This window comes from Pantherophis guttatus, chromosome 17 (genome assembly GCF_059756535.1).
Source record: "Pantherophis guttatus breed Tessera chromosome 17, ASM5975653v1, whole genome shotgun sequence".
In the NCBI taxonomy this organism is placed as follows: domain Eukaryota; kingdom Metazoa; phylum Chordata; class Lepidosauria; order Squamata; family Colubridae; genus Pantherophis; species Pantherophis guttatus.
In genome coordinates, this window is record NC_142079.1 from 941,360 (window position 1) to 958,577 (window position 17,218).

General features: G+C 50.5%; 1 protein-coding gene and 1 long non-coding RNA gene across 4 annotated transcripts in view; one reads left to right on the forward strand and one right to left on the reverse strand.

Moving 5' to 3' along the window:
- Positions 1-125: 125 nt before the first annotated feature.
- On the reverse strand, positions 126-1,375 carry LOC117672259 (uncharacterized). Its single transcript, XR_015730250.1, has 2 exons — positions 1,083-1,375; positions 126-807 (listed from the first exon to the last, which is right to left on the reverse strand). It is a non-coding gene; the product is annotated as an uncharacterized LOC117672259 (long non-coding RNA).
- Positions 1,376-1,646: 271 nt separating this feature from the next.
- Positions 1,647-17,218, forward strand: part of HECTD4 (HECT domain E3 ubiquitin protein ligase 4) — a 49,989-nt gene continuing 34,417 nt past the window's right edge. For all 3 annotated transcript variants that reach the window (XM_087880096.1, XM_087880097.1, XM_087880098.1), the window contains exons 1-16: positions 1,647-1,989; positions 9,281-9,798; positions 10,157-10,246; positions 10,501-10,631; positions 11,243-11,351; positions 11,489-11,627; positions 12,736-12,906; positions 13,035-13,227; positions 13,509-13,670; positions 13,882-13,995; positions 14,465-14,605; positions 14,770-15,002; positions 15,875-16,020; positions 16,404-16,474; positions 16,626-16,731; positions 16,917-17,037. In XM_087880096.1, coding sequence (XP_087736222.1) covers positions 1,798-1,989; positions 9,281-9,798; positions 10,157-10,246; positions 10,501-10,631; positions 11,243-11,351; positions 11,489-11,627; positions 12,736-12,906; positions 13,035-13,227; positions 13,509-13,670; positions 13,882-13,995; positions 14,465-14,605; positions 14,770-15,002; positions 15,875-16,020; positions 16,404-16,474; positions 16,626-16,731; positions 16,917-17,037 — 2,637 coding nt within the window. In that variant the 5' untranslated portion in view covers positions 1,647-1,797. The remainder of the gene's footprint in view (positions 1,990-9,280; positions 9,799-10,156; positions 10,247-10,500; positions 10,632-11,242; positions 11,352-11,488; positions 11,628-12,735; positions 12,907-13,034; positions 13,228-13,508; positions 13,671-13,881; positions 13,996-14,464; positions 14,606-14,769; positions 15,003-15,874; positions 16,021-16,403; positions 16,475-16,625; positions 16,732-16,916; positions 17,038-17,218) is intronic.

Sequence of the window (17,218 nt, forward strand, 5' to 3'; positions counted from 1 at the left end):
CTTTGGCCAAAACTTTGCGCACTATCCCACCAGAACTGCCAAAATTAGTTGGTAAGACAAATAATGCATAGTTTTACTAAACATCCAAAATTATTTCCTAGATAATACCCTAAAGTACCACAAAATCCATTTAAATTCAAATCTTTATTGTCAGTGCACAACATATGTACAGTGAGTTTGGTTGAGTTCCCTTTAGAACACCTCTGTGGTTATTTAAAACAATTTCAGTGGCTTGTCTTCCAGATCTTTACTGGTAACCGATTCAAGAGAGGACCTGCCCTTGCATAATTTATAAAAAATTTTTTTTTCAAAGGGCAGGATTCTTTGTGTCTGGTTTTGGTTCTCCTTTGCTTAGCGGTCATCCTATTGGTAGTATCTCCCAGAAGTGGACAGCAACACCTTCATTTCAGCTGTCAGATCATGGCTTTATCTCAAACGATGGTTCCTGAATCTGCTGGGGTAGCTATTGCTATGGTTCATCATTGGGGTGGGGTGGGGGACTGATCAGCTTGGACAGTATCTGCTTTGACATGCATGTGTCAGAGTTGAAAGAGATGACAGTGCTGGGTTGAACCAAAGATCTGACCCTGTTGCTGTAGTCTTGCATGCCTCTGACCTTGATTAAACGTCCATTCTCTGAAGACACAGCATGGCCGTGAAAATGAAGAGGCCACGCCCTTCTCCACTTTTAAGCAAGGTTTGTTTTCCACTTTATCTGGCTGGAAATGAAGGTCTCTGATAAAATATCAGCTGGATATTATATTATATGCAGCACACAGCGCAGATCACCTTGATTAAGCCTGTTAACTGCATGCAAACAAAAACAGTGCAAAGAAATGATAAAAATTGTGTTTCTTCACTGCTCCCAAAGGAAACAACACAAATTTTCGATTTCATATTCCGAGCTACAATCCTGAACATTTTAAAAAACAGACCAGGGGATCATCAATATTTCCTTCCACTATATAGTTATGAGCAGCATTTTTTCAAAGTTAACTTAATTGGGGGGGGAAATCAGTTTTAAAAAATTGCTATACACACAAAAAAACCCCAATTTTATTTTTATATTTATTTTATCCTACCTTTTATGATTTCTATAAATAATTCAAGGTGAGGAATAGGCGCGATAGTCCTGCCCCACAACCACCCTGTGAGGTAGGCTTCTCAGGGAGGGGGGGGGACTCGCCCAAAGTCACCCACCTGCCTTTCGTGCCTCAGGCGGGACTAGAACTCACAACCTCCAGGTTTTGGGCCTGGTGTTTCACCCTTTGCCAGTCAATTGTGGGAGTTGAAGGCCGCCTGTCTTAAAGCGACCTGCCCCGCCTTCAGAGCCGGCGACCCTCACCACCTTCCCCGGCGGCGACAACTGCGGTCTGAGGCGATCCGGACCGGGCGGGTCCATGGTGGGCCAGCCAATGAGCGACTCGGGGGCCAGCTCCGTCACGCCCAGTGGGCGGGGTAACGGGCGCGCGCGCTCCCTCCTTGGCGGCGCGGGGCATGCCGGGCCCTCCTCCTCCTCCTCCCTCCCGCCTGAGGTCCTCGCTCGCGCGCCTCCAAGATGGCGTGGCGCCGTCAGCCGGGCGCGTGAGGAGGCCCCGCCTCCTGCTCCCGCCGGGCCCCGCCTCCTCCTCCGCCCATCATGGCGGGGGGTTGAGGGCGCCGCCTCCGCCGCTCCTCCTCCTCCTCCTCCTCCCCCGCCCGCCGCCCGCCCGCCCGGCCTGCCCGCCTGCCCGCCTGCCTGCCGGAGCATCCCCGCTTCCCCTCAGCCGCCGCCGCCGTCCCCGCCCGGCCTCCTGGATGGGCTCCCCGGCGGGCGCCTCGGGCTCCGCGGCGGCCGCCGCTGCCGCCGCCGCCGCCGACTCGGCGCAGTGGCTGTCGGTGAAGGAGGAGACCATCTTCCTCCACGACGGGCTGATCCGGGTCACCGACCTGGCCGAGCTGCCCAGCGAGATCATCGGCGTGGCCGAGCCCGGAGACACCGAGCTGGAGGTGAGGGAGGGGGGGAGGAGGGGGGCTCGGACAATGGCGGCTGAGGGGGGGTCGCCAGGCCTTCACCTGAGGGGAGTCTCTGCGCCCCCCCCTCAAGGAAGGCCCTGGGCTGGCCCCGAGGGAGGCGGCGTCCCCTTGGCCTCTTCCCCGGCCTCCCCCCCCCCCGGCCTTAGGCCGAATGGGGGGGGGGGAGAAGCCAGGTGGGGGAGGGGTGGGGGGTTAATAAGGGGACAGGCTCAGGGGAGGGGAGGGGAGGGGAGGGGGGGCTGGGCCTTGGTTTGGGACCACCACCAGCAGCAGCAGCACCACCAAGGGAAAGGGAGCCAAAGATGGACCCTGGGGATCCCACTGAGGCAGAGAAGGAAAGGAAGATGAGAGGTGGAAGGAAGGAAGGATTAGAGAAGGAAGGAAAGATGGAAGGTGAGAGGTGGAAGGAAGGAAGGAAGGAAAGAGATGGAAAGCGAGGGAAGGAAGGATTAGAGAAAGAAAGAAGGAAGGTAGGCAGGTGAGAGATGGAAGGAAAGGTGGAAGGTGAGAGGTGGAAGGAAGGAAGGAAGGAAAAAAGGAAGAATTTGAGATGGAAGGAAGGTAGGTGAGAGAAGGAAGGAAGGAAAGAGATGGAAAGCGAGGGAAGGAAGGATTAGAGAAAGAAAGAAGGAAGGAAGGCAGGTGAGAGATGAAAGGAAAGATGGAAGGTGAGAGGTGGAAGGAAGGAAAGAAGGAAGAATTTGAGATGGAAGGAAGGAGAAAGATGGAAGGTGAGAGGTAGAAGGAAGGAAGGAAGGAAAGAGATGGAAAGCAAGGGAAGGAAGGATTAGAGAAGGAAGGTAGGTGAGAGAAGGAAGGAAGGAAAGAGATGGAAAGCGAGGGAAGGAAGGATTGGAGAAGGAAGGTAGGTGAGAGATGGAAGGAAGGATTAGAGAGGATGGGGAGAGAGAGGGAGGGAGGAAGGAAGGAGAAATGAGAGAAGGTAGGATCCCCCCCCTCACTTCGTGGTTTTCCCAACATCTGTTTCTGGGTTTGGGGGAATGAGACGCACCTGGGTCAGGGATTGATTGAATGAAGGGAGCCTGTCCACATGGGGAACCGACCCACTGGAAACCGGTGAATCATCAAATCCTGTTCTGGAAGGAGCCTTTCCATTGTAGGCGACTACAATAAAGGTGATGGAATGGGGAAGGATGGGCCCATGGCGGAGGTGGGGGAGGATGGGAAGATGTGGGATAATGGCCAAGGAAGGCAGTGAAGGAAGAGGAACAACTTGGGGGGGGTCAAGAGGAGACAGTTTAGAGGTGATCCTGGCCAAGGGAAGGGATGGGAGAAGCTGCCCTTGGAGAGGGAGAGATGCCTGGCGTCCCAAGTGAGGAGGAACAGGTGGGAGGAGGACCAAGCGTGGTTGAAGGACAACCTCTGAAAGGCCAGAGGATGAAGGATGAGAAGCTGTGTACTGGGAGATGGAAAATGGGGGGGGGGGTGAAGAGAGACTGGGCTGGGGTCCAAGAGAGCAGCTCTGCTTTCTTTCCTGGCGTGTTTCAATGATGCCAGCAGGATCAAGATGCAGGTAGAAAGTCAGGTGCCCATCCAAGAACAGGAAGGAGCATGTCAACACTGGGGCAGGTCTGGCTACATCCACATTGCTCGACAGGCTGCCTGTCGCAAAGGTGATTCAGCAGTAAGGAAGCAGCAGAGGCCAGAGGTTGGGCAGCTCTCCTCCTCTCTTTTTCTCCTGGGGAAACCTTTCCCCCAACCCAGGGGCATCCTCTTAGTCCGGCTTTTCTGCTGAATGGCTGGCCCACCTTATCCTGACATGCGCCTGTGGTTTATTCTGGTTTATGGTCCAAGAGCCGAAGGAGAGGACCATGATGTTTGCCAACCTTGGCTTCTTCCCCCCCCCCTAAAAATAGGGACAGCCGAGCCCAGGGCTGCCAATGTCTTTCCTGCCACAGCTTTTCTGATGCGCCTCCCTCCGTCACTCCGCCCTCTTCCCCAGCCGGGTGGCTCTCAGTGACACAGGTTCTTTGTCAGAAGCTGGGTGGTGTGAACCAAACGGGGACGGTTCAGCAGGCACTGCATTGGAGGCTTATGCTCGGTCACCTGCGTTTGTGTCGGGAGCTTGAAGGGACGCTATTGTGTTGCCGGGAAGGAGCCCAGGCTGCCATCAACTCTTCCCGGCTTCATGTGGACAAGGAATGGAGTATTTTCTAAGGGGTGGGTGGGGGTGGAAATGACAGTGGCCCGCACATCGCAAGCCTTTTGTTAAAATAAATGCTGACGGCCCTTTTTACTCGTTTTTGTTGTGATCTGTCAAACAGAGTGGAATGGTTCGTGGGTCTTGTGGTCCAGAAGGCAGTAGTTCTTGTTTGGGGTTTTTTTTTTTTTTTTTTTTTGCATCCATATAGTTTGCATCCAGAAATAGAATTGAGCCCATTAGTTCTGCAAGCCTGCTTTAAATGATGATTAATCATATGACAGCCCTGTGCAGTAATTGCTCAGAGAGCATGCCGTAGTTTCAAGGTAATTGTACAATCTCTACAATTGTTTAGAAAACATGTTGTGGAATGGAAGCTGATAATGTGGATGTTTGGGGTTCCTGAAATGTAAATAGCAATTGATAATAAGCCTTTGCTTTCCCTCGGCTCTCCCCAAACGATGTTCAACATGTAAATTGGAGTGCAAAGGCCAGCACCACACCAGGTGCTGGTGCAGTCCAGTACCACTCAGGTGGCAGGATACAGGTGCAGTCCAGTACTTCTCAAGCGGAAAAGCTGCTGCTGCACACAGCTCATTGCGCCCATTAATATTCTTACCGTTTACTTATTTACTTATTTATTAACAGTACTTAGACTTATATGCCGCTTCACAGTGCTTTACAGCCCCTCTCTAGGCGGTTTACAAAGTCAGCCTATTGCCCCCAATAATCTGGGTCCTCATTTTACCAACCTCTCAGAAGATTGGAAGGCTGAGTCAACTTTCAGCCAGTCAGGATCGAACTTACTTATTAAATTTATATGCTGCCCATCTCACTATCGAATGGCTCTAAATTTACATTTCTCCCACGTAAAAATGCAGTGGATCATCCCAAACGTCCCAGAAGTGCTTTCTCAGGGGGCAACTGGACTTTCTTGTTTTTTCTTTTGAAGACGTTTCGCTTCTCCTCCAAGAAGCTTCTTCGGCTCTGACAGGATAGTCATTCCATTCCCCACTATCCTGTCAGAGCTGAAGAAGCTTCTTGGAGGAGAAGCGAAACTTCTTAAAAAAACCCAAGAAAGTCCAGTTGCCTCCTGAAAAAGCACCTCTGGGACAACCGTGACCTGGATGACTGAGAATCAGACTATCATCCCAAATGCTTTTGGTGGGGTGAGGCACACCCCAGATTACATGTAGCAACTTTGCACAGTTAGCTCAAAATGAGCAAAGTTTCTTGACTTCCAGTTTGACTCCTGAAGACCAACGCTCCTCTGGGTCCATGTTTGTGTCTCACAGCATCCAGTCAAACGCTTCTGGGGTTCCCAGGAGAGGTAGGCACCCAGTCCTCTCCTCTCCTCCTGTGGGTCCCTGCAACTGGTTGTTCCCACCCAGAGGCACCACTGAGCCTTTGAGACGAATGTCCCTCTGCCTGGGGGTTCTCCCTGACTTCATCCGGTCCCTTGTCCCTGGTCATCTTCATATCACATCCTCATCCTATCTTGCGGTAATGAATTCCGCAGATTAATTGGCCACACTGTGAAGGAGGCTTCTTTTGTCTCTGCTCTTTTTTTCTCAACGGCTTCACTGAACGGCCCCTGCTGCTAGTGATGGAGAGAGGGGAAGAAAACAGCTCCCAGCCCTCTTCTCTCCACCCAGGGCATTATTATTTTTTAACCTTTCTGCGTTTTGTTCCTGTCCGTCTCGGATGTTCCAGCTTTTTCTCAAGGTCTGGATAGTTTTGGTTGTCCTTGTCTGCACTCCCCCCCACCCCCCAGTTCTTCATATCCTTTTCAAACGGGATGACTAAAACCGAGCATAGGATTCCAGTGATGGCTCTGCTATAGATCTGCAATAAGAGCTTTCCATTGTTGGCAGCCTGCTTTTCAACTGCACCGTCATCTGTATGGAGATGATTTCTTATTGCATTCTTCTGGGATTGACTTCCCAGTTTGTCCTACAGCCCTGGGATTTCCTGGTGGTCTCCCATCCTGGTGCTAACCTACTCTGACCTCTTCCGCTTTTCAAGACCAGCCTGGAGATCAATCAGAACTCTTCGGCTTCGTAGTGTTTATTTTAAAAAACAAAGCGCTGACCTTCCCAATGTTTGCTCTTTCTGCAGAATTTTAGCTCCCATTGCTCAACAAACACAGTTAAAGAAGTTAGGAGAACTGCTTTTCCTAGAGAGATCGTGATTAAGTGAGAGTTCTTTGTAGGCTACCCAGTAATTTCAGTATAAAAATTATTTCAATGGAATGGCGAAGTTGAGAAATTCATTCAAACAAAGGAGGATGGCGTAGTAGCATTGGTAGAGCTAATTCAGGAACTCACTTTTTTTTTCTCTTTTGCACCTGTGGTTGCTGCGATAAACGACCCAGAGGCTGGCAAAACGTACATGGAAGCGGTGTGTCATCCGAGGGTCCTGTGTGGTGGGGACGTGAGCAGCCATCGGGGTCTGTCGCAAGCATCCTCCAAAGAGTTAGGAATTCTGGTAGAGAAAAACCGTCTGATGGCACCAGACAGCAGGATGGTTATAAAAACATCGGGACAGTGATTATACCAGAAGTCCTCAACTTACGGCCACAATGGAGCCCAAAATTCCTACTGCTAAGTGAAACATTTGTTAAGCGAGGTTTGCCCCCCCCCATTTTACGACTTTTCTCGCCACGGTTATTAAGCGAACCCAGCTTCCCCCTGGACTTGGCTCGTCGGAAGGTCACAAAAGGGACCCGCCATGACCTTGGGATGCAGCAACCGTCATAAATAGGAACCAGTTGCCTAGCATCTGAATTTTGGTCATGTGACCGACCACGGGGATGCTGCAAAGGGGGTAACTGGAAAAACCAACAGTCCTAAGTCACCTTTTCCAGCGTCGTCGTAGCTTTGAACGGTCACTAAATGAACTGTTGTAAGTCGAGGACTGCCGGTACATACGTGAAGAATATAGCCTAGGTGAGGAAACGGTGCCCGCAGGAATAGCAGGACTCAAGAGGGTCCTTGCTGGTGACCGAAGTCCTCCTGCAGAGCCCCAAACCACAAAAGGCAGGGCTCAGGGCCAGGCATCGGTCATGAGAAGTGCCCCCAAAGGTGCCTTTTCCCCCGACCCTTCTCGGAGGTCAGTGTGTGCCACCCATTATTGGGGTTGCACAAACCGTTGTGATTGTGCTGGCCTTGCTTTGTGTGCAGCACGGCCGTTTTCATGACTGACATGGATTGTTCTAGCACACACCAGTTGCTTTTTGTTGACCGTTGGAAACCTAGAAGCCCCTGCTCTTTAGAGGCTACTTTGCTTGCGGCACAATGGAAAAGAACCACTTGGGGCCCATTACTGGAATGTTCTCAGACTTCAATATTTCTGCTGTGCTCACCTGGACATAGATTTTGCCAATACAGCAGGCATCTCGGCTGCAAGAGCTGGTCTAGTCATTTATTTTTGGGGGGACGGGGACGTACATAGGTGCACCAGCTTTCAGGGTTCCCAGACGAAACGCAGCAACACAGAACTCCTTTTATTCCCAAGAAGCCTCTGGACTGGCTGTGATCTTCCATTACTTTTGTATTCTTAAAAACAAGGGGAATGAACCCTGAATAATAGGGGATTCTGTCCTCAATGATCCCGAGTCAGCAGAGAAATAATATACAGAGGAGAAGAATGAGACACGGGTACAAGCTCTGTAAAGGGTTCGACCCAAATCTGGGGCTGTTTGTTATTCTCTTGGGATCCAATCTGTGGAAGCAGGCATAATCCTTAGACCCCTTAGAACAGTGTTTCTCAACCTTGGAAGCTTGAAGATGGGTGGACTTGAACTCCCAGAATCCCCCAGCCAGCACTGCTTCCAAGGTTGAGAAACGCTGCCTTAGAACCTTGGCAACTTTTAAGATAAGTGGATTTCAACTTCACGCTGGCCGGGGAATTCTGGGAGTGGAAGGCCATTCATTTTAAACTTACTGCCACTACTTATTTCCCTGCATGAAATCACAACATTTTCCTTATTAAAGGATGTTAAAAGCAGAAACTGCCTCTATTGAATTTTGCACGGTCTTAGAATTTGTAGGATGCCATGGTGAATTTGTAATGCTGGAAAACCGAATGGATTTTTTAAAACCCATTGTGAATTGAAATGGAGCCTGTTAAATCAATGTTTGCAGCATTTAGCTAACTACGTATGTCAGCTTGTATTTATTTGGCTAATTGGCCTTGAAATCCTTTCTAGGTAATCCTATTTCTTGCTCCTTGCCGTTGAAGTTGCTCAAAAAAACAAAACACTGGTTTTATATGTCATCTAACGTCACCTACGAGCCATATAAAGCAACCAAGAAAAGGTCGTGAATTCATAAATATCTGATACCAATCATAAAGCGAATTGTAACATTATCTGAAATTTTAAATCTGGATAGCGGTTTTGCTTTAATGGTGCCTTGGCACAACACAAATTTGACAATCGGTCGTTAATCAAAGCACTCTCTTGTGTGTGTGTGTGTGTGTGTGTGTGTGAGAGAGAGAGAGAGAGAGAGAGAGAGAGAGAGAGATGCATGCTCTTGCAAGATGAGGTAAAATGAGGGAATCGATAGTATTTCTTCCCCCACTTAAAAGCTCAGGCTTTTAAGCAGTTATGGCAGTCACGAAAGTCGTAAGTTCAGAAGTGAATCAAGCTTTGTGTCTTTTCTTAGGGCGGCCATTAAATAGCTGCAGGATTCTGACCAGAGGTGAATTAATGCCAAGGGCCAGCATGGGTTTTATAAGGGGAAAAGACAGTAGCTTAGATATTGGTTCCTGTTGGCCTTTCTGGAAAACTCGGTATTTTCTCAACCATGGCCAGTTTAAGATAGGGGACGGGACGGGACTTCAACTCCCAGAATTCCCCAGCCAGCAAAGCTGCTGAGGAATTCTGGGAGTTGAAGTGTCTCCCCCTCCGCCTGTCTTAAAGCGGCCATGGTTGAGAAACCCTGTTCTAAAGCCTGCAGAGCTGCCGTTATTCTACCCCTTTGGACGGATGAATTTCCTCTCCTGCTTGGCTTTGGGCTTTACCCATCGAAGGGATGTGAAGAAGGTCTCCTAAGAGCCGTTTCTGGCTGAGCCTGAAGTTCTCCTTTCTGTCCCCTCCAGATCTTAACCTTCGAGACCAAGAACCCCACGGAGCTGTCGGAGCGCCTTCGCGCCATCTGCGGCAACCAGAGCAACGCCTACGCCCGCCTGCTGGAGTACCGCCTGAACGCGCTGCGGGGCCTGTGGAACGCCCAGCGCCAGCTGGCCTTGGAGGAGCAGCACGAGCGGGAGAGCTCCGGCGATGAGGAGGCCCTGACTCTGCTCAAGCGGCAGGGCCTCCTGCAGCAGTCGGAGCAGGCGCCCTTCACCTCCCGCATGGGGCTGCTCCTGGTCTTCCCGCTGATCGAGTCCCAGAGCAGGACAGACCCTTCCTTGGGCAACGTCACCGCCGAGGTGCTCCTGACTTGCCTCCGGGACTGCCAGCCCTTAAGCCTGACCAAGGAGCCCGCCGACTGCCTGAACGGCATCGAGACTCTGCTCTGCTCCTGGCTGGAGGAGGCCTCGCCCGGCGGCCAGCAGATCCCCCACAGGCAGAAGGAGAACGCCGCCGCCGCCCTGGTGGCCTTGGCCTGCGCCAGGTAGAGGAGGGGCGGGGGGGAGGGAACCTCTGCTTGGCTCCTGGCTCTCCTCGCCTTTCCTACACTAAGGAAAGCCCACTCCCCTCGTCTTAAAAAGGCCCAGCAGGTAGTCCTCGACTTGCAACAGTTCATTTAGTGACCGTTTGAAGTTACAACGGCCGTGAAAAAAGTGACTTGGGACTGTTTTTCTTGCTTACGACCATTGTAGTCACGTGATCCAAATTCAGACGCTTGGCAACTGACTCACCTTTATGACGGTCGCAGTGTCCCGGGGGGGTGTCACGTGATCCCTTTTTGCGACCTTCTGGTATCTTACAGTACCTGAAGAGTGACCACTGCCTTGTTCTCTCTTTCCCAGGGGTTCCCTCAAAACCTTTGTTCACACCGTCCATCTCCTACAAAAACAGACTGATTTGGGATCCCTGCCTGTGGCTGATGTGTTGTACAGGTGAGGAGGAGGAAGGTGGGGGGGAGTGGATGGGAAGCACCCCACATATTGCTCTAAACCACATGCATCAGTTCAGTAATGCCAAGTTCGTTGTTTTCTCCCAATAATACAAAGTCAGAGTATGTCAACGTGCAGCAGCCCTCTTCCCTTAAAAGCCCCTAACTCTGTCTTTTTCTGTAGTTAATTCTTTCTATTTCAGAGAAGTGTGTATTTATATACGTGTATGTGTGTGTCTCCACATCTGCCCCCTGAAGGCTGCTGCTTTTAGAAGGCGGACCCGGATCGCCCTCCTGCCTGCTAGGGGGCAAACACCTGGTGTCCTGGGGCTTTGAGGACATGTTGCCGGCACCGGATGCTAACCCTGGCTCTGGCTCAGAAAACAAAGGTAAGAACGCGGGAAGGCTGGACCTTCCTGCCTTTAGAGTACCCGAGGCGTGATATTTTCAGGACAGGCAGAAGCCATGGCTAAAATGACAGCAGGGTAGAGGCAGTCAGAAGGTTTTATTCCACGGGAAATTAACCTCCTTCAGAGTGAGAGACAGAGCAAACGCTGGTGTTTGTAAAAAGGCTGCTTCTCTTAAAATGCAGGAATAAAAATGCAACCCTGACCCCAAAAACAAGGAACTGTTCTTCCAGCCTCTTGATCTCTCTGGCTTAATGGCGGCCAATTTTTTTTCTCCTGCCCCTGGAGGAGTTCTCTTCCAGGTTCGCAGCTTTCTTCTTGATGCTCTCCAGTTGTCAGTGCTCAGAACTGGACATAGGAAAAGATTTAACTGTAAAATGAGACTAGTGCATCAAGCTTTCTTGGCCCTGATGGAAAGAAATCCGTTGGCCTTTGGTAGGCCTAACAAGGGTGGCAGCCATACAGAAAGTCCTCCCTAGTAGGCAGAGGACGGTTGGTTGTGGCTCAAAGCAAAACAGTTTTCTCCACTGTTCTTTCCCCAAATTCTGTGGCTTTGAAAATAACCTCTTCCACCTCCTGAATGCCTCTTGCAGATGCAGACTTAGGACGCTGCCTGGCAGTGGATGGACTTTATCTTTATACCACCAACTCCGTTGGCCGGGGAATCAGCAAATTGGGCTCTGGATTACACGGTACTTTACGGTAAGCCCTGCACCAAAGCATGGTCTCCGAGAGAGGAAGGGCCATGGAGAGAGAGGGTTTCAGGAGGGAACGAAGGACAGGAATGGGAGCCATGAACAGAAGCGCCTGATTCAGAGCTGCCTTGCTCTTCCTTTCAGAGGCTTTGTGTACTCCCGCAATGAGGAGCTGGAATCCGGCTGGGTGGCCTTCGGCAACGGCCGGCTGCTCCACAGGCCGGTCTCTTTTGACAGTAAACCTCACTCCCTTTTCCAGGTCATCGATCAGAACACTCTTCAGGTAAAATCAGAGCGGTTTTTAGATTTACTGTCTGTTCCAGGGCCTTGTTTGTGATTGAGCCGAGTGGTCCGGTTTCTCCCCCACACCCTGATCTTTAATCATAATTAATTGCCCTTGCCTCTTGGAAAGCCGGGTGGTCTTTCAGAAAATCAGAAAGGGCCCTTGTGTACCTGCTGGTCCTTTCCTGGGGAACTTTTTCAGCAGCCCACAAATGCTCAGCCTGCCCAGCAATGACTTAGGATCTGAGAACTATGCCAGCCAACTCAATACATGCAACTCTGCCTGGGATGTTTCCCAGATGACTCAGGCTCTCGGTCTCCCTTTGAAAGCTAGAAATCCATTATTGAGAATGTCCGAGGATTAGCACAAGATTGTCTTCTGGCTGCCTCTGAGACTCTGGCCAAGAGTCCAAGAGGTGAGACAGCAGCAGGCATCCGTTGAGCATCCGTTACTTGAGCCCATTGCTGCTTAGCGTCGCAAACCAGTCATTACACAGAGGAATCTTAGGATGGTTTAGACAATGGATCTGCTAGTGCCGGCGGGCAGGACGAAGGAAACTACTGAGTCCCAATTAGAACTCGGTTCTTCCTTTTGGAACATGTTGGTGGAGCTCTTTCTCCCAACCTGTCTACACATTAAGACTGACTTCAGGGTTTCCGATGTGGGAATACTGTGCTAGTAAAGCTGCTTCCAATTGTGAGAAGGATTAAACTTTAGGGGGAAACGACCAGTGGTGGGGAGGGCAGAAACTTCTTACATGGTGTGGCTATCGACAGAAGCTTTTTAAAAATCTCGTTCACTTTCCAATGTGCTTTATCAGCAAGTGTGACCTTGCAGGTTGTGATTTTTTTATTTTGCCGTGATGAGAACAAATTTTGTTTTGTTTCCAGCACTCTTCTTTCTTAAAACAAGAAGAAGCAGCAGCTCCATCTCTTTGTGGCGTCTATTTGCAATATAAATATTGATTTTAATTGTAAATGTCAGGCCGGCAAATCAGTATGCAGAACCACTTAGCATCTTGATACTTTCGGGATCAGCGTGTCATAATAAATGCCAGTAAAACCGAATTTCTCCTCCCTTCTGCCCCCTGCCCCATTTCTCTGCCCAGGTGTGCCAGCTTCTCCCAATGCCCCCCGATCACTTTCCCATAGGCAGCACCATGACCACCGTCCACCTCTCTTCAGACGGGACCTACTTCTACTGGATCTGGTCTCCCGCGAGCTTGAATGAAAAAACCCCCAAGGGCCACTCGGTCTTCATGGACGTCTTTGAACTCAAGGTGAGTCTTGTCCCCAGAAGATGGGCACAAACGGGGGGGCACTTGCCTGGCACAGATATCCTCCGTGTTGCCCTGAACATCACGCAGACCGGTGAGAGCTCTCTCCTTGGTTTGGCTCTTTGGCCCAGGTGGACAACGGCCTCTGCATCGCCAGGCCCCTCCAGGAGCGCATCATCCTGATGAGGAAAGAGGGGGACTCGGCCAAGAGCATTAACGAGATGCTGCTCAGCAGGCTTTCCAGGTACAGAGCCTCCCCCTCGGCCACCCTGGCTGCGCTGACAGGCTCCACCATCTCCAATACGCTGAAAGAGGACCAGGCAGGTAAGGGGCAAATTGCGCCCAGGAATCCTTTCTTCCTTGCTTCTGTGGCTTCCCTGCCCAAGGGGACAGCTGAGCCTTCTTGCTGAATGGGGGCGAAACACGTCAGAAAGCAGGTACAGCACCTGCTTGTCTGAGGTATCTTATGAAGGACTTCCCTGGTGCCACTTCTTATGGTCCTGCGTTGGTCCAGGTTCTTCATGTCTTCTTCTGCTTGCAGTTGCCGGGCAAAATGATCTCCCTGTGCTTCTCACAACTCCCCTCTTCTTTTTCTTTCCCCCCAGCTGCTAACACTAGTTGTGGTCTGCCTCTCAAAATGCTACGGAAGACCCCGATCTACACCTGCGGGACATACCTGGTGATGTTAATCCCTCCTCCAGGAGGCTCCGGCAGTTCTGCCACCCGCTCTCTCTTCGGGGGAAGCAGCGGTTTGTCATCCTTGAAAAGTAAGTTCTCTTCCCTCTCGGCCTTGGGGGGCGGGGGGAGAGCCTGGGGTGGCTTTGTTGGCTTTGGCACTTTCCCACTGAAGTCGGAGAGGCCGGTTTGACTCTTCCAAGAGGTGGTTTTAGCCCCCGAAGGTTAAGCTTTGGCTCTGCCTTACGCGCAGTTTGTTTTTAGAATTACATGAGGGATTGATGGCCGATTCCTTCTTTAAAGTCCTAGCTTCCAGTTTGGTGTACAATCTCTCAGATGGGCAGTTTGCAAGCCGAGCAGACCTCATTGATGCTGCTGGGAGCTCCCTTGGACGTGGGGCCCTTGTCCCTGGCCTAGGTAAGCCCCGAATGCCTGCCCCAGGTGCAGACGGCTACCGGCACCTTCTGAATTAAACCCCACAGGGTGGCTTTCGCTAGCCGTTAAGTAGCAGAGCTTTGGCAGAATGTTTGGGTGGAAATTTCTTAAGAGCAAATAACTCGTGAATACTAAAAAAACGGATGCGGAGAAAGAAGACAAATTCATCACCAAGGGATGTGTATGTGGCCATACACGCACAACAGAATAAGAGAGCTGGATGGGACCTTGGGGGTCATCCAGTCCAACCTCCTGCCCTGCTCAAGCAGGAGACCGTATACCATGTCAGATAACTGGTTGTCCAGTCTCCTCTTAAAGACCTCCAGCGTTGGAGCATCCGTAACCTCTGGAGATATTTTAACAACTGGTATCTCTGGATCATTGTAAGCTTTTGCTCACTTTGCATCCCAGTTCCCTTTTGATGAAGGGAGCTACTGATGTTTCCGTCCAGGCGCATGCTACGATGCCATGAACAACATGATCTGGACGTGCTCCAACGACTACATTGATCAGTGGTGCAACCCTGGGAACCAGGCCTTCCATTACATCTGCCAGAGGCTGGGAGTCAGCCATGTCATCTTGGAGCCGCAAGGTAGGAGGCCAAAGGTGCCATCAGCACTGGTAATAACCTGAACTTCCCGTAGCCCGTTTATTTGAAATTATTTCTGAGCAATAATCGGCGTTCCCGCTCTGCCCCTTTTTTTGTCGGTGGTGATTTATTGGCAACTTTAAAAAGGACATGATGGTTTTTTCCAGGAGATGCCATAGCCACCAACGAGGTAATCAACCAGTTGCTGCACCACGTGGGCGCCATGTGCATCCATCAGCTCAACCTGCTGTCAGCCAGTAACAACATGCCAATCACAAATTTCCTGGCCAAGCAACACCCGATCGAAGCCCATCACCTCAGCAGCATCTGTGACATCATGGAGAAAGCCATGGTCAACGGGGACACCTGCATCATACGCTGCATCCTGGTGGTTTTCCAGGTATCTATACCTGATCGAGGCACGCTTTTGCTCACCTGAGGTTACCCCGACAGCTCAGATGTGTTGAGGAGGAGGAGGAGGAGGAGACTTCCTTGGTGGAGAGTTTTGATCTGCTGCTGATTCCTTGATTGATCCGAGATGTGCTCTGGGTTGTTGCCTCCCCCAGCAAGAAGGCAACAATTTAGAGCAGGAGTATCAAACTCAAGGTACGCGGGCCGGATCTGGCCCATGGGGTGCTTAAATCTGGCCCGTGGGGCTGGCCTGGAAATATCAAGGGACCGCCCCATGGGGCCTCCACGCAGCCTGTTTTGGGCCAGCAGGGTGCTGCAGGAGGCATCCATCCCCCCCCCCCACCGCTACCCGCCTCCCCCCACTGCCAGCCCGTGGAGGAGAACAGCAGTTCTGATCCAGCCCTCGAAGAAATCCAGTTTGACACTCCTGATTTAGAGTACAGGCTGAATCTCATTCTTGTTCAAACAGAAATTGAACGAAATTCAAGCCTGATCATCTGTGGCAATGTTTTTCAAATACTGGCAACTTTAAGGTAGGTGGGCTTCAACTCCCGGTTCATGGCTGCCTGGGGAATCCTAGAAGCCCACCCGTCGTGAAGTTGTCATGTTTGAAAAACTCTCTTCTGTGGGATAATTCTGCCTGCTTGTTTGGAGGTTCATAAGAAACAAAATAGGAGCATTTGGACGTATCGGCCTCTTGCCCTGCTTTCTTCAGCTCTTCTTCTCCAGGATCAGTAATTTGAACCAACCTGGTTATTTCAGTGAATTCAGATAGAAGGCAGATAAGCAAAGGGTGTGTTACTTCAATGACTAGGCATCTATTTCTCACTCCCATCTTGCATTGCAACGCTTGTCTTGCAGGTGGTTTTTAAATTTTTCTTCAGCCCCCAAACGGAGAAGAACCGGGAGATCATAAGGCGGTCGGGCCTTTTGCTTTGGCAGCTCCTGATGGCCCCCGTCGACCAGATCAGCCCCGAAATTCAGAAGGAGGTCTGCTTGGCCATCAGGTAGGTCACCTGGTCTCCCTTTACGAGATCCAAGGGCCTCTACGTGGATGGGAAAGGTCACGAAGGTCATGAAATTAAGTAAATAAAAATCACAACGCAGCTGCTCTTGGTTTTGTTTACTAGGACGTGTGAATTTGCTGTGCTGTATACCAAGCTTCAGCACATTTTAACACACACAGACACACACACACATATTTTCTTACTTTAACCAAACAAATGCTACAGATTTCCAGACGGGTATCCATAATTCATGTTGTATCAAATAATATTACCAACAGTTCAAAGCATATGCTAGAGTAAAATCAGTTTATCTTCAGAACTCAGTGCTCTTTTTGTATGTTTTTGCACAAATGCTAAGTGTTGCCTTTCTTTGCCTTTTTAAGCTCTGGTCTAAGCATCCTGTACCCTGGAGAAACAGAAATTAATAACCTACTGAAGCTGGTCTTAACCGAAGGTGAGAGTTTTTAAAGTGCTGGAGTGCAAATTAATTTGTACATTTAAAAAAAAAAATTGCTGCAGGCATCAGGCAAAGGTGGTGTCAGTGTTTTTGCAGCACAATCCCAGGCCTCTCTACTTACCTTCCTCCTGGAATCGGCCCCTTCTAGGAGACAGGAACAGCGGCCTGGCCCAGCTTCGAGATGTGATCCTGACCAACATGGCTGAACAACTCCAGAACAACAGATTTGGAAGTGAAGATGATGAGCACTGCAGGTAAACACCCCACCCCCACCCCCACTACCAAAGCAGGGGCTGTGCACACTGATTGAATGAATCTGGGAGTTTGTCTGCCGGGCAGCAAAGATCGGCAGGGGAGGCCAAGGTAGCTCTCACGCCCCACTTATAGGATGGACTGCTATAACCCTTCCTCCTTTGCCCTGTCTCTTCTGCCTTTGAAGACTGAACGATGAGCTTTTGCACTACATTCTCAAGATCGTGGTCCGAGAATCTTGTATCTTAATCACCAAGTGCCAAGTCGTCTCTCGAGATGAATTCCAGAGGCTTCTCTCCACTGTGCCTGTGAGTAACTGTGTACCCACTGGCTCTCTTTGGGGGCTGCAGTGGGGAGAATGAGGGGAAGCGGGACTGTTTCTCCTTTTGGGGAATCTAGAAGCATGGACCTTCCTTGGGATTGGTGGCGGATATCTCTGTCAATCTGGCTCTTCTCCTTCCCTTGTTCCTGGTCCAGAATGTTAACATT